We start from the raw sequence: 15,572 nt of genomic DNA, 5'->3' as shown, positions 1-15,572 counted from the left end.
CCGCATCCGCAGGCAGACTCTCAACCACTGCACCACCAGGGAAGCCCTGAAGCTACATTTTTATCAAAAGTCATAACCTGTTCAGTGACATTTCTCTCCTTAGGAAATTTTTCTAAAGAAGTAAAAGAATACATATAAAAAATTCAACATATTTTCTCATAATTTAAAAAAAAAAGAAACAACTTAAATATTGGAGGATGGTTAAGCATATTGTGGGGTATCTTTTTAAAAATGAAATATGAAGACTATAAAGTATCATAAAGAAAAATATTTCTGACGTATTAACTTTTAAAAGCAGGTATCAAAACTGTAGACACACTATATTTGTTCCTACATTATAGATGAAATCTGTCAATGAATAGGGAAACAAATAAAAATGTAGGAAAAAAGGGCTTCCCTGGTGGCGCAGTGGTTGAGAGTCCGCCTGCCGATGCAGGGGACACGGGTTCGTGCCCTGGTCCGGGAAGATCCCACATGCCGCGGAGCGGCTGGACCCATGAGCCATGGCCGCTGAGCCTGCACGTCCGGGACCTGTGCTCTGCAACGGGAGAGGCCACGGTAGTGAGCGGCCCGCGCACCGCAAAAAAAAAAAAAAAAAAAAAACTGTAGGAAAAAAACATTTGTTAAGGTATTAGGAAAATATGTGCATTTCCGCCCCCCCCAATTTTTTTTTAAATCTTTATTGAATTTGTTACAATATTGCTTCTGTTTTATGTTCTGGTTTTTTGCCCGAAAGGCATGGGGGATCTTAGCTCCCTGACCAGGGATCGAACCTGCACCCCCTGCTTTGGAAGGTGAAGTCTTAACCACTGGACCACCAGGGAAGCCCCTCACCCCCCATTTTAAAATTTCATCTTATGTGATTTTCTTAACACTTCAGTGATAGATACACGTACCTTCAAAGCCCCATCCTAATGTACCTTGTCTTGGTAACCCTGAGCCCTGAGAAGAAGACAGAGCCAGGAGAAGCAGAAGATTACCACAAATGCAGTGGTTTTTAAGGAATCTTTGGATGAATAGAAATACCAGGTGGTAAGGAGCAGGCCTGAGGCTTTCTCAGGAGAAAGTGGTCTCAACAGAGACAAAGAGACGGTCACATGGGGGGGAAGAGAAAATGACCCCCTCCTGCCCACGTGAAAATGAATTCATGAGAAGGCCTCTGCCCTGCGGCCACAAACGCTCCACTCTCCTCTCCACTCCTGCCAAGTCAAGGGGAAGAGAGATGCTAAATCCTAAAGATCAGGAACAACAATGCCTCCTGGGCAAGGACTTCAAAAGTAAACATGGAAGAGGGTGAGAAAAAACAATGGACTAGGGGTAAGACAGGAATAAAGACACAGACCTACTAGAGAATGGACTTGAGGATATGGGGAGGGGGAAGGGTAAGCTGTGACAAAGCGAGAGAGAGAGAGGCATGGACATATATACATTACCAAATGTAAGGTAGATAGCTAGTGGGAAGCAGCCGCATAGCACAGGGAGATCAGCTCGGTGCTTTGTGACCACCTAGAGGGGTGGGATAGGGAGGGTGGGAGGGAGGGAGACGCAAGAGGGAAGAGATATGGGAACGTATGTATATGTATAACTGATTCACTTTGTTATAAAGCAGAAACTAACACACCATTGTAAAGCAATTATACTCCAATAAAGATGTAAAAATAAAATAAATAAAATTAAATAAAATTAAAAAAACAATGGACAGCTGAGACAGAGGAAGCTACAAGGAATTACGAGACAGCAGCTTTTAACCCCAAGAAAAGGACCAAGATGAGATCCAAGCCCTTAGGGGAAAAGCAGTAGAGAGTGAAAGTTAAATACTAACAAGTTACCTTTATTTTCTCATGGGTTTTTTTGTTTGTTCTGGCTTTGTTCTAAATTGTGTATCATTTACTTGTTGGGCTGTTCCTACAAACCAAAGCTTTTATAAGCTAGCTAAACTGAACTAAACTTCAAAACTAAGCCAAAGACACAGGTGATGCTAAAGTTATAGCAAAGATTCACTTTGTTATACAGCAGAAACTAACACAACATTGTAAAGCAATTATACTCCAATAAAGATGTTAAGAAAAAAAAGCTATAGCAAGTATCAAAATATCTACACAGCACAGCTCTTCTTCTGATCCTCAATTAGATTCATTCCCCAGAAAAAAATGTAGACGTTCAAAACCTATTCTTACTCTCTAATCATTTCACACATGTGTATCTAACACCTCAACAGGATGGTAATCTAATTCAGAGAAGAGATAATAATTGTCTCTGAAAAGAACCGTAATAATTAACAAATGGAAGCAGAAGAAGGAATCAACCTTATTCACTGACTCACAGATTGATAATATCAATAGGGGATAGACTGATATGGGCAGAAGCCAGATTGGCGGCCTGTGTATAGAGCAAGTAGATTCATTCATTTACTCACTCACTCACTCACTCACTCATTCAAAATGCATCCATCCAGCTGTCCACCAAATATTTCCTGAGCGCTATATGTCCTAGCCACTGGAATAACTGCTGAGGATATAGTGCTAAGCCAACCATCACCAACTCTGCCCTCCTGGAACTTACAGGCTTATGGGGGCTTTAAACAAATAAAAACTTAACCTGTGATAAGTGGTGAATGGGCATTAATATAATACTAATGTCTTTTAAATGTTTTTTCATAATAGCATTACTTACAAAGTATCTTTGCTCAAAATTTAATTGGTGTTTAGATCTAAACTCAAATTTACTAGAAACACAGGGGAGGGTGGATCAAGTTAATGGACACCATAAGGAAACAATTAGAAAATCCAGAATGTGGAGCACTTGTCTGGGCTCTTCAGAAGTGGGATGGGAGGGCTTCCCTGGTGGCGCAATGGTTGAGAGTCTGCCTGCCAATGCAGGGGACACAGGTTCGTGCCCCAGTCCGGGAGGATCCCACATACCGCGGAGCGGCTGGGCCCATGAGCCATGGCCGCTGAGCCTGCGCGTCTGAAGCCTGTGCTCCGCAACGGGAGAGGCCACCGCAGTGAGAGGCCCGCGTACCGCAAAAACAAACAAACAAACAAAAAACAGAAGTGGGATGGGAGAAAAAGAGCAAGGAGTAGGGGACGCAGGGACAACAGAGGCTATACTAAGAAAAGTGAACTCTGAGAGAGAGAATAATGAAAGCAGTGTGGGATTCCTGACTGGATTCTGGCTTGGGGGAAAAACAACTAGCAAATACTCTTGAGGGACAGCTGGCAAATGATGAATAAAGACCATATATTGTATATAATACAACACAGGAATTAACTTTGCAGATGTGATAATAGTATTGTGGTTATAAGAAAATTCCCTAATTATTCAAATGCATGCTGAAAAATTTAGGGGTGAGACGTGGTTTTATCTATAAATTACTCTGAAATGGTTCAGCAAAGATGAATAGATATAAAGCAACGATACTCCAATGAAAATTAACTTAAAAAAAGATGGATAGATGAATGAAAAAAAAGAAAAATGAATGGATGGAGAGAAGAAAAAAGTGGAGTAAATAGGGCAACATGTTGATAACTGTTGGATTTGGACTGGGACTCTACGGCAGTTAACGCATTATTCTATTTTTCTGTACAGCTGAAAATTTTCCTAAGACAAACTATTGCATATGATGCTCTCACAGAAGGGAACATAGGGACAGGCAGAACAAACACACAACAGAGTACGGCTCCCAGTTCCCCCACCCATCCCATACTGTCCAGGCAGACGGGGCCTCTCTTGTCACCTGACCCCAGCCCCGCTTACCTCAATCAGAGCCCCCTTCTCCCTGTCCTCGGACTGTTTGGCACTGTCCAATTCATCATGCATTTCTGAGAGCTGGTCCTGGAGATCCCTGATCTCAGTCTGGTGCTGTTCTCGTTCCATCTTCACCTGGAACAGCCTGGCAGGAAAGGAAGCCCATGAGAGAGTTTCTCCTGGCCTCTGCTTATTTTCATCCAGTCTGCTTTCAGAGCTTCAGTTCATCAAGCAGAGTCACCTGAATCCCCAAGGAGCCTCCCATTTTCTGTTCTGCACTGAACAGAAAGTCACAAACCACAAAGGCACCGGTAAGAACTCATGTCTACAGTCTAATTTGCCCAACAAGAAGACAAGTGAGAACTCAAACCAATGTAATGGGAAAGGTTATACAGTGACATTTCCTCCCCAGAAGGAGATCACGGGGTACTAGAATTTGGACATAGAAGATAAGGAATCAGGAAAAAGAGCACAACTTTTATGATAAATGTTTTCATTAAAGCCACCCCACTCCCCACCAGCCTACTCCACCCCATCCCCAGTACTCTAGACCAGGAGAGTTAGCAAATTATGGCCCACGAGCCAATCTGGCCCACTGCCTGCTTTTGTAAATAAAGTTTTCCTGGAACACAGCCACGCTCATTCATTTATGTATTGTTTATGGTCATTTGCACAATACAATGGTAGAATTGAACAGTTCCAACAAGGACCATATGGCCCATAAACCCTAAAGCATTTACTATCTGACAGAAAAAGTTTGCCAACCTCTGCTCTAAATGGAACTCACAACTATTCTACCTTTTATGTTGTAAAGTCTTCACTGCACTCTAAATTTTGATTTTTTCCTTACCAACCTCTTTTCTGAAATTAACCTCTAAGAATGTTTCAAAAGCAAACACTACACCATCAAAATGGCAAAGGTAATCAAATGCTATTATGATATAATGTCCTGTTTTTCTTGAATTTCCCTCTAGATTTCACTCCTGCTTAACCTCTCAAGGCTTCTGTCATGGCCAGTGGGCTTCACGGCACCATCCATTTTCACACCTTCGTTTCAAATCCTCTTGTCACAGATTTTAACACAACATGATGGCAGGGCCATCTTGGGCTTGTCTTTCCTTCTCTGAAGACCCAAAAGAAGTACATAAGCACTGGTCACAAAATTGGTCAGCACTGGGCTTCCCTGGTGGCGCAGTGGTTGGGAGTCCGCCTGCCGATGCAGGGGACGTGGGTTCGTGCCCCGTTCTGGGAGGATCCCGCGTGCCGCGGAGCGGCTGGGCCCGTGAGCCATGGCCGCTGAGCCTGCGCATCCGGAGCCTGTGCTCCGCAGCAGGAGAGGCCGTAGCAGTGAGAGGCCCGCGTACCGCAAAAAAAAAAAAAAAAAATTGGTCAGCACCATCCAGGACAAAATTCAGAACGTGGGAGACTGTGGAGGTCATGTGACACATGCTTTTTAGAGGCTGGACCCAGGCTCTTTGAGATCTGTCCTTAGATATCACCTCTCGGCATTCCTTGCTTCTCACTTGACTGCTCTGAGATCTACTCTAAGGGCTGAAACTTTACAAATATCCTTTGAGGTACACAAAGAATTTTTAAATTATTAAATTCATTCTGTTTACCAGTCTACACGTCACCAGTTTTATAATTTTATAAGAATAAGAGGGAGAAAAGGAAGGGTCAGCAGCCTTATAATTTTATAAGAATAAGAGGGAGAAAAGGAAGGGTCAGCAGCCCTATAAAGATCTGGAAGGTTGGGCAGAATTAAACGGACAGAAAGGATCTGGCTTGGGCTTCCGTGGTGGCGCAGTGGTTAAGAATCCACCTGCCAATGCAGGGGACACGGGTTCGGGCCCTGGTCCAACAAGATCACACACGCCTCGGAGCAAATAAGCCCATGCACCATAACTACTGAACCTGAGCTCTAGAGCCTGCGAGCCACAACTACTGAAGCCCGCACACCTAGAGCCCATGCTCCACAACAAGAGAAGCCACCGCAATGAGAAGCCCGCGCACCGCAACAAAGAGTAGCCCCCGCTCGCCGCAACTAGAGAAAGCCCGTGTGCAGCAATGAAGACCCAATACAGCCAAAAATTAATTAATTGATTAATTTAAAAAAAAAGTGTCTGGCTCCATTGGTGCAGGAAACCAGGAAGGGCACAGGCTCTGGGCCAGAACTTACTCCTCCAGGTGTCTCCGGAGCTCCCCTTCACTTCCCTCCAGCCGCCGCTGCAGCTCGGCATTCTCTTCTACCTTGCTTTCATGTTGACTTTGGAGTGCTTCTAAGTTTGCTTTCACTCTGTCTCTCTCTTCTTTGATGTTCTGCTGATTCTAATAAGAATATGTGATGTTAAAGTACCTCCACCGTACATTAATGTCATCCCACGGAAGCCTCCTTCTAATCTCTGATGGACTCCATGTCTCTGCACTTAGATTATTAAACAACTTGATGGAACTATGTAATAAAGGCATGGGAGTTCGCAACTAGAAAGAACACTAAACACTTAATGAATTGTAATACTTCTAAAAGAGAAACACAAACACAGCTAAATCACATTCTGCTCTTTCTATTACTTAGTCCAGATGTTTTATATACATTTAGTTTCCAATACGCCTGTCTGAATCCAACAGCATTTCTATTACTCTGTCAAAGCCAACATTCTCTATGTCCTTTGTTTACTTAAAAAAAAAAGTTCTTTGGGCAGCAGGAACTAAATATACAGGAATTTGCTCAGTGATGGGAAGAATGTTTCTTTTGGGGAAAAAATTTGTTTTCACTTCACTTGGGCAACCCAAGGTACTTAAAATATTCTTTATCAATCAAGACGGAACAGAATAAAATAGCATCAAGAAAAATCAGATACCTTGACTTCTAGTTGAAGCTGTCTCTGAAGTTCAGCCACTTCTGTGGTCAACTTCTTTTTCTGTTCCAAGAGATCTTTGACTTCAGATGAAGAATTAGAAGCCTACGATTAATTGCAAAAATATCCTAAGTTAAGTGTTCAAGATGCTTTATTTTTTTCTTGCGTGAACATTAACAACAGGATGACACTCTCAAAAGGATTCGGCTAAAATCCTACAGCAAAGTGGCTAGAAAACTCCAACTAAAAGGGAGGGGAAAAGGTAAAAGCAGAAATCAAAACCAGAAAAGGCAGTGTCTTGGCTCTCATGCACCTGAATCCAGGTTCCAAGTTCATGAATGCATGAACTTAGAAGGAGGTACTTCCTCATCTACTCCTATGAAGAAGACCAGAAACCAACAGTCAACAGAAACACAGCACTTCCAATTTTCTTAGGCAACATGAGAACAATCTATCTTAGAAATGTAAATCTAACCCAAGGAGGGAAATTGTAGATTGTTCTTTCCCAAACAAAAACTGCCTGCTTCGTGGCTTTCCAATGTGGTCTTAGCCCATTAAAGGAGAGGGTTCTCTTGCACGAAATCATTTAACTGACACCAAAATATAAAACTCCAAAACCTTTACCAGCAAATAATCAGATTCATAAAGTGAGAGAGAAGGGGAGTGGAAAAATGTGGGCAATTAAGCAGTCACGGCGCTGTGATCACAGCCACAAGTCTAAGAACCAAAGTTCATCGTCTCATTATCTCTAGCTTGATTAAGAAGCAGCAGCTGCTTAACTGGTCTCCCATCCTCTAATCTTACCTCCCTCCAAAAACTACAAAGAAATGAATTTTTATAAATACGACACTCCTCATTGCTGTTTAAAGTCTATCAGGGAAAGCCTATCACCTTGGGCCTGAAATGAAAATTGACATGATCTACAAGGTCCTGTCTACCTGGTGCGTGGTCCCCATATCCTAGCTCTCTTCTCCAGCTTCACTAAATTACCTCTAGTCCCCTAAACACGGGAAGCACACACCTCTTCATATTTTATGTTTTTTGTTCTGTTCCCTCTACCTAGAACGCCCTGCTTCCCCTCTCTGGGAGAATTCTATGATCTTTTGAGACATCATTAGTGTTATCGACTCCAGAAGGGCTACCCCAACTTCCCCAGTTTAGGCTGGACACCCTAGTATGGAACCACAATGACAATCTTAACATCAAGACCAAAGGATGCATTCTCCAGGAGAATATGCAGGTTAATGCAAAGCACCAGTAATGGTGATGATTTAGATTTAAGACATTTAGCAAAAAAATCCTAACCCAATTTAAAAAACTGTGTAGAGTTCCTGAAACCTGCCTATAAGCAAGGTGTATAATTTACAGGTTCCCCAGTGGGAACTATGTGTGTGTGCATACATAAAAATATTTTATATATTTATAATATCAATACATAATATATAATAAAATACATCTCTATAAAGATATCTAATAAAATATGTTTATATATTTTAAATATTATTTCTACGGATAAATTGAAAAATGTTTTTATTTGATGCCAGAGCAGGAGTCATGGGTTAACTGAGTGCAAGGGGAATACGGAACAGTAGAGAAAAAAGGGTCGTTGATGCCTATAAATGTCCTTTATTCATACGTTTCCAAAGTTGAAAAAGAAGAAATAGACCAACTCCCTGTTACCTGCCTCTGGCTATCTTCTTTCCTTCCAGTGCAGAATTCCCCCCAGAAGGGAAAAGGAAAGATGCCCAAGCAAGAAATGCGGCATTCAAGGTGGCATAGAATTGAGGGACAAGATTTTAGTCGTCCCTCTTAAATGCTACTTCCTTTCATGGCACAAGGTATGTCTACCATATAGTACACGTTCATCAAATAGGGGATGAGTCCTCCTTTAAAAAAAAAATCTCCAAGTCCTAACTAAAATTCAGTACAATAAATGAAACAGGCAGTTTTTTTTTAAAAGAATTTAGCCCCACTCTACTCCTTCCTTTCCCTTCGGCCCGTGCTGGTCAGCCCACCAGTCTCTCTTCCGTATTCTCTAGTTTGATTCTCTTATTTCTTGTTCTCTGAAGTTTGAGAACCTGGGTCCAAGCCCGTTCATACTTTTCAAACCTGCCTACGATAGCACTAGGGTTCTCCATCCCATGCTTCATTTCATTCATCCTATTCTTTTCCCTTTCTAAATTTTACCACCTATTGTTTCATCCTGTTATATTCTATAGATTTTTTAAAAATAAAATTTCTTAAAAACTTTGTAAAAAATAATAATAATAAAGAAGGGCTCCCCTGGTGGCGCAGCAGTTGAGAGTCCGCCTGCCGATGCAGGGGACGCAGGTTCGTGCCCCGGTCCGGGGGGATCCCACATGCCGCAGGGCGGCTGGGCCTGTGGGCCGTGGCCGCTGGGCCTGCGCGTCCGGAGCCTGTGCTCTGCAACAGGAGAGGCCACAGTAGTGAGAGGCCCGCGTACCGCAAAAAACTTTCTAGAAAAAAGGCCGGGTGCAAATTAGCAATATTTAAAACATGCTGTTCCACCTTCGGTACTGCTTACTACTCAGGAGACTTCCCACTAACTACTGTAACCAAAGGTACAGACTGAAGAAAGCCATTTGTTTGCCAGGTTCCATGTGAAATGCCTGCTACAAAATACAAAGCTTCGCCTTACTTGATTATTTCCTTGCGTGCTCCCTGCTGCTCGAGACTTCAAAGTCTGGATTTTCTCGAAGACCAGGTTGACCTTCCTCTTAGTAGCATCATCATTATCGGTGCTTCTGGAAAAAAACACAATGAGGGCACAACCGTTGGCCTCAGACTCTTTTATGTGCCACGACACACAAGCAGCAAGCCCTTTAAGAAGATAAATCACAAGAGGCGTGAATTAATTAAGGCTGCAGACACAACCAGCGTGAGGAGAGCAGGATAGATGGTGTATTTTCTCCAAATTGTTCAATGTTACCCCCCGATTTGGGAGAGGGGTTCCCATTTCCAAACACGTGAAAGAGACACAAGCACATTCTAAATAAGCTTGGAGATAACATCCAATAAAAATTTAGTCATTTGTTGCTTGCCTGATTCAAATGACATATATTCACTCCAATAAGGAATCTCTCCTGTATGTGTGTCACGCTAGGAATGATCCACCGTGATCTTAACTTGTTTTAGCCTTTGTTCAAAAAAATAATCCCCCAAGCCAAGGTTGTTAACACAGCTGCCCTTTGTCTAGACTTTCATAGGTAATGGTCAGATAAAGTTCTATTAAGGACTACCTTCCATCACACATACCTGGCACTTAGGGAAAAAAAAATTTTTTAAACGGAGGGGGATCTCTCCCCTTATTTTCGTTCTTTTTTTTTTTAATTTATTTTATTTAGTTATTTATTTTTGGCTGCATTGGATCTTTGTTGCTGCGCACGGGCTTTCTCTAGCTGCAGTGAGCAGGGGCTCCTCTTCGTTTTGGAGCGCCGGCTTCTCATTGCGGTGGCTTCTCTTGCTGCGAAGCACGGGCTCTTAGGCGCACGGGCTTCAGTAGTTGTGGCACATGGGCTCAGTAGTTGTGCCTCACGGGCTCTAGAGCGCAGGCTCAGTAGTTGTGGCGCTCGGGCTTAGTTGCTCCACAGCATGTGGGATCTTCCCGGACCAGGACTCGAACCCGTGTCCCCTGCACTGGCAGGAGGATTCTTAACCACTGGCGCCACCAGGAAGCGCAGGGGAAAAAATTTTTAAGTAAGTTTCCTTAAAAAGGTGCCTCCCATTAAAGTCTGTCCCACCAGTCTCTCAATAAATCATGGGCCAAAAAAATAAAAGAATGCAGAGAAAGAATTTTAAATGTTAGAAGTTCTCCTACCTTAATCTTCTCATGGTAAAACCCTTCACAGAAAGACACTAATAAAAGTTCTTAGCTAGAAGAATCTCTTTACTTTTTCTTTTTTCAGAAGAGCCCCTATTTTATATTTTGAATGATTCTGTCAGCTCTATATTACTGACAGAAAATTGTAAGGCACAATATAAAACTGTGAAGTGTTCTGATACCAATGAGTATTTGCCAAGTGACTTTCAGTCACGTCAGACTATAAAGCTTTTCTTCTTTTTAATCATATCTGATGAGAGAACTGAAACAGAAACTTCAAATTCCTGGCCTAGAATTCCAGCTCAGTTGGTATCTGAGGTAAGGACTGAAAACCAGATTATTCAAACTCATCCCCCCAGATAAGTAAGTGGAAAGCACTGCTTTTAAATGACTCATACATGCTTTAAAAATAATGGAAGCAGGGGCTCCTGGCCAACGTCAACTCTGGGGAGGGGAGGAGGTGTTTTTATTTGTAACTTCTAATAAGGGACGACTGATTACCCATGTGTGCATACAAACTCAAGGCGACAACACTCAGTTTAAAACTGAATAGTAGACACTCCTCCTATCTTTGAATTTGTTTCTGAAACAGTAAACAATCACTTTTAAAACATATTCATTTTTAACTTTTAAAGTAGGATGTTCGTCCCCACACTTCCTTCCCCTGCTCTTCACCCTCCTCCACCCAAGACTTAAATGCTGTTATGCCAACTCCAGCCATGGAGTCTGCACCCCAAAATGGCTCACACAGGGCAGGATGGGAGGGTAAAACACAAGGTCTCAGAAAAGAAAATTAAGACGCCCACCAGGAAGGACAATACTTTGTTCCTTGAAGGAAAATCACTAACCCTTCTTTGAGGTAATTGTAAAGTATCTGCTTGGCCGTCTCCTCATTGGTTTGCTGAGTGAGTTCTTGCTGGCCTTTTAACAGATCCGGTGTGGCCTGGAACACAATGTTTGTTATTAGATCACAGGATGCTGCTTCCAAGAAGAAGGCAAAACCCCACAGCAGAAGCTTCCAAACACATTCCTGCTTCCCAGAAAGGATTCCTCGGGTAAGGATGCTCATTACAACTGGTTCCACCACTTAGTAGCTTGGGCAAGTTACTTAACTTTTTCTCACCTCAATTTTCTCACCTGTAAATAGAAGTTAATAGTACCTACCTTCATAGGGTGGGTGAGACCCTACAATACATAACAAAGAGTGCCTGGCACTTACCAACCTTAGTATCATTTTTATCATTACCATTATTTTTTACTGTTACTGTTACCACCAAAACACTAACTGGACCACATAAATAAATTCCATCACTTCAGGATAAACCTAAATTAGGATTAACCTAATTTCTCAGGACAGAAATTAATCCAGTCACTCAATGTCATGAGGAAAATTAATACATCTAAATAAACCTAAGTACGGAGCCTCTCGTTTTGGAAACAAATTCTGCATACTTTCGGATTTTACACATACACGAAAAGAAAAATCGAGCCTCTCTATAGTGCTTGACAAGTTACTTTACAAACAAGAACACAACAGGAATCTAGTGGTACTTCAATTTACTTAGAAAACCAAGCGATTAGCAGCAGGTCATAACCTACTGCTAGGGGGAAAACTCTAAAAAAATATTACTGATTCAAGATGGTGCAATTACTGACTCAGGATGGAAGATATGTATTCCTCCAGCCAGGATGTATTGATAGACCACTGAGAAGGAACAAAAGACTCCCACCAGTATTACCTGAGTATTTGAGGTGGAAGTAAATGTCTTCACAGAAATCCTCTTGGTACCTGAGTCTGGGGAAGTTGCTAGCGCCCGATTCTGTAACATCAACGTAGCGGTGGCTGTTTTGATTTCCTCCCCCTTCTTAGTCTGTGCCGGGAGGGAGGATGTGCGCCCAGTCGGACTTTCCTGACCCCCTTTGTTTTCTGGAACTTTCCCATCTTTGTTCTGCAGGGGCGGCCTGGGCTGGGCTCCCTGCAGCCTGGCGAAGGCGCGCACTCCGCCCTGCCTCCCCCCGTGCTCCTGCGCCTGCGCCCTCTGAGGGCACACCTGCGACGGCCGCAGCAGGTGTTCGCTGGACTTGCCCAGGTTTCTGCTGAATTCGGTCAGGTACTCCGAGTTCCCTTGGAGTCCGAAAGGAAATGCACTATCCACGCTCCGGGACCTTTTCCTGTCTTCTGGGTTGATCCTGTTTCGCTTCCCAGACCTGCCTCTTCTCTGCAGCCCAGGTTTTTGGTCAAATTTTTCAATTAACTGATCCACGCCAGGAATCGATCCCGTATCAATATCCCGTCCAGTTCCGGGCAAGAAGGGGATATACCTTCTGTTCTCATGACGATTCACATTGTCGGCATGGATGGCACATTCTTGGTCATCGAGTAAAAATCTGTACAAAGAGTTGGCCGAAGTGGGAGTTGTGGACGATGAGGATGACCTCCGGGACCGGGCTCCGTCCAGCACGGGCCCGGCTGAGTCCTGGCGCCGGAACGGAAGCACGTCGGGCCGGGTTTTCTTGGCTTCCGGGTGCGTGTGCGCGCTGTGGGTGGGTAGGGGCCTCCCGCTAGGGGCAAGGGCCTCCTCCGCCAGCCCCTCCTTGCTGCAGCTCTGAACATTCACGCACACCGAGGTCTGCTTCTTGGGGTCATCAATGACCACGGAGCTGCACAGTCGAATGGCCGTCACACTGGATCTGGCCGGGTCTTCCGTGGGAGGTCTGGTCGGCTGGGAATGGCTAGGTTTGGACGAGCAAGTCCAAGCCTTCTTATTGTTGGTCCCTTCTTCTGCGAAAGCTTTTAGCCAATTACTCGCAGGAGGCTGGTGATTCTGTAAGTTCAACTCGTTCTGTTCGGGATCATAGGGCTGTAAAAGCTCTGGATGCCTCTGGAAGTTCAGCACGGGGGACGGCTTCATCGCTTCCCCTGTGTGATCGAGAACTCCATTCTTGCCCTCGAAGAAAGAGGGCTGCTTCAGGTTTCTTCCTGGGCCAGGTGGGGCATATGGGTTTTCGGGCAGCTGCAGTTCTTCTGCACTGTTCTCCTCGAGCACAGATCCATTGCTGGAATGGAGAGGCAGGTTACTTGTCACTGGAGACGGAAATGATGGCCCATTTTCAGAAAAAGACGTGCCTGCCAGACACCGCTCTGTGTTATTGAGGACTATGTAGGGGTGGCCATCGATCCCCTGGACCCGAATACTGACACCGTAGGAGCCTGCCTTAGCGGGCTGGGAATTCCTTGATTTTTTGGTTTCATCGCTTGCGAGTCTCAGATGCACACCGTATTCCTGCTGCACGTGTTGGTATTCACCGAAATACAGCTCCATGGCTCACTGTTGTTCACTACCAGGGAAAATTGGGGTAAAAAGAGGACATTAAGTTAAAATTGTATCTGTTTCAATGGAGATTATGAGGGAAGACTTCAAAGTTCAGGGAAAACCAAACACTTTAAAGAGCAAGGACACTTCAGAACCAAATGCTCGTCCAAACAGGCCTTTCTGGATGCCTGTGGGCCCACGTGACCGTGGTGCTTGTCAACACTGAGCTTGAACACTGGCCTTAGGGTAGATGGCTGGCCAAATGACCTGATGCCTTTGGTAGAGCTTAATTATTCTGTTTCTAGCTGACGGGCTGTGCTGGTTGCCATGTTTTCTCCTTAGTTCATTTCCTCACACTTTATGCTATTTATTTTTAACCAATAGGATGTTCCAGTATACCAGCATTTGAGAACAAGGTACTTTTCCAAGAAACTAATTAAGAGCTAAGGCGTTCTGATGCTCACCATTTTTCTTTGTTTCTAAACTCTTAATTTTCTTGTCAAAACCCTTTCAAGCTTCTTTATGCACAACACTGCTTTGAAATCTTTATCATTATTTATTTGGCTACGGTGTTTAAAACGTTTTTACTTTAAGGAAGCAGTTGTTTGTGAGACTGACAATGAGAGTAAGTGATTAAAAATAGTTTTCAATTTTTTTTTTAACCAAAAATTTCAAGTTGGGACTTCCCTGGTGGCGCAGTGGTTAAGAATCCACCTGCCAAGGCAGGGGACACGGGTTCAATCCCTGGTCAGGGAAGATCCCACATGCCGTGGAGTAACTAAGACCGGGCACCACAACTACTGAGCCTGTGCTCTAGAGCCCGCGAGCCACAACTACTGAGCCCACCCGCCACAACTACTGAAGCCCGCGCGCCTAGAGCCCGTGCTCCGCAACAAAAGAAGCCACCGCAGTGAGAAGCACGTGCACCGCAATGAACAGGAGCCCACACTCATCGCAACTAGAGAAAGCCGCGCTGCAACTAAGACTCAACACAGACAAAAATAAGTAAATTTTTTTAAAAATTGAAAAAAAAATCATAAAAAAAAAAAAACAGTTCAAGTCACATAAGGACCTGAAAAATTTTATGAAAAACCTGAAGACTCGGGGCTGTTTATTTTGTGATGGGTCCTAATACCAAGAATCACTGCCTTCACCCGTTCTGGTGTGTGGCCACCCTGTCAGAGATTGCATACGTATCACCAAGCAGGCTGTCCAGGCCACCCCACACTCCGAGGTTCTCTCAGCAGAAATTCACTTCTGTCACTGTGAAAAGCTCCAATAGCCACAGAGATGCAGGAAGAACAGAAACAACTGGTCACAGAAAACAGCTGTCTCATTTCTTTCACTCTTAGCAGACTTCTTGAGTTTCCCTTCTATTCTGGAGTCAATCTGGTAGCATATTTTCCAAGAAAATCATCTATTTGATCCACATTTTCAGATTTATTTGCACAGAATTTTGCAACGTACACATCATTTCATCTCCTCTACTTCTATTTCTCATTATCTAGTTTTATCTGTGCTTTCTTCACCTATTTCTTGGTTATGCAGGTAAAATATGTCCACATATGTTTCTAAATTGTTGTTCCCCTAAAGAACTAGCTCTTAGATTTATCTTTTAAAATTTTCTAATTTACTGAGGTCTAGTTTGATCATTATTATTTCCTTCTGCTTCCCTTTATTCTGTTTCCAATTTCTTTTTTTTTGAATTTAAAAAAAATTTTTTATACAGCAGTTTCTTATTAGTTATCTATTTTATACATATTAGTGTATATATGTCAATCCCAATCTCCCAGTTCATCCCACCACCCCCTA

The 15,572-nt window shown here is 43.4% G+C and overlaps 1 protein-coding gene across 2 annotated transcripts in view; it reads right to left on the bottom strand.

Annotated features, from left to right (window-relative positions):
* The window catches only part of CGNL1 (cingulin like 1), a 156,833-nt gene that overhangs the window by 87,757 nt on the left and 53,504 nt on the right, over window positions 1–15,572 (bottom strand). For both annotated transcript variants that reach the window (XM_019947019.3, XM_033851738.2), the window contains exons 2-7: window positions 12,186–13,785; window positions 11,295–11,389; window positions 9,265–9,370; window positions 6,609–6,710; window positions 5,927–6,075; window positions 3,757–3,892 (exon numbers count right to left, since the gene is read on the bottom strand). In XM_019947019.3, coding sequence (XP_019802578.2) covers window positions 3,757–3,892; window positions 5,927–6,075; window positions 6,609–6,710; window positions 9,265–9,370; window positions 11,295–11,389; window positions 12,186–13,769 — 2,172 coding nt within the window. In that variant the 5' untranslated portion in view covers window positions 13,770–13,785. The remainder of the gene's footprint in view (window positions 1–3,756; window positions 3,893–5,926; window positions 6,076–6,608; window positions 6,711–9,264; window positions 9,371–11,294; window positions 11,390–12,185; window positions 13,786–15,572) is intronic.

Source organism: Tursiops truncatus, chromosome 2 (assembly GCF_011762595.2).
Source record: "Tursiops truncatus isolate mTurTru1 chromosome 2, mTurTru1.mat.Y, whole genome shotgun sequence".
Lineage (NCBI taxonomy): Eukaryota > Metazoa > Chordata > Mammalia > Artiodactyla > Delphinidae > Tursiops > Tursiops truncatus.
Note: the sequence above shows the minus strand (reverse complement) of the source record. Positions and strands in the feature narration are given on the sequence as shown.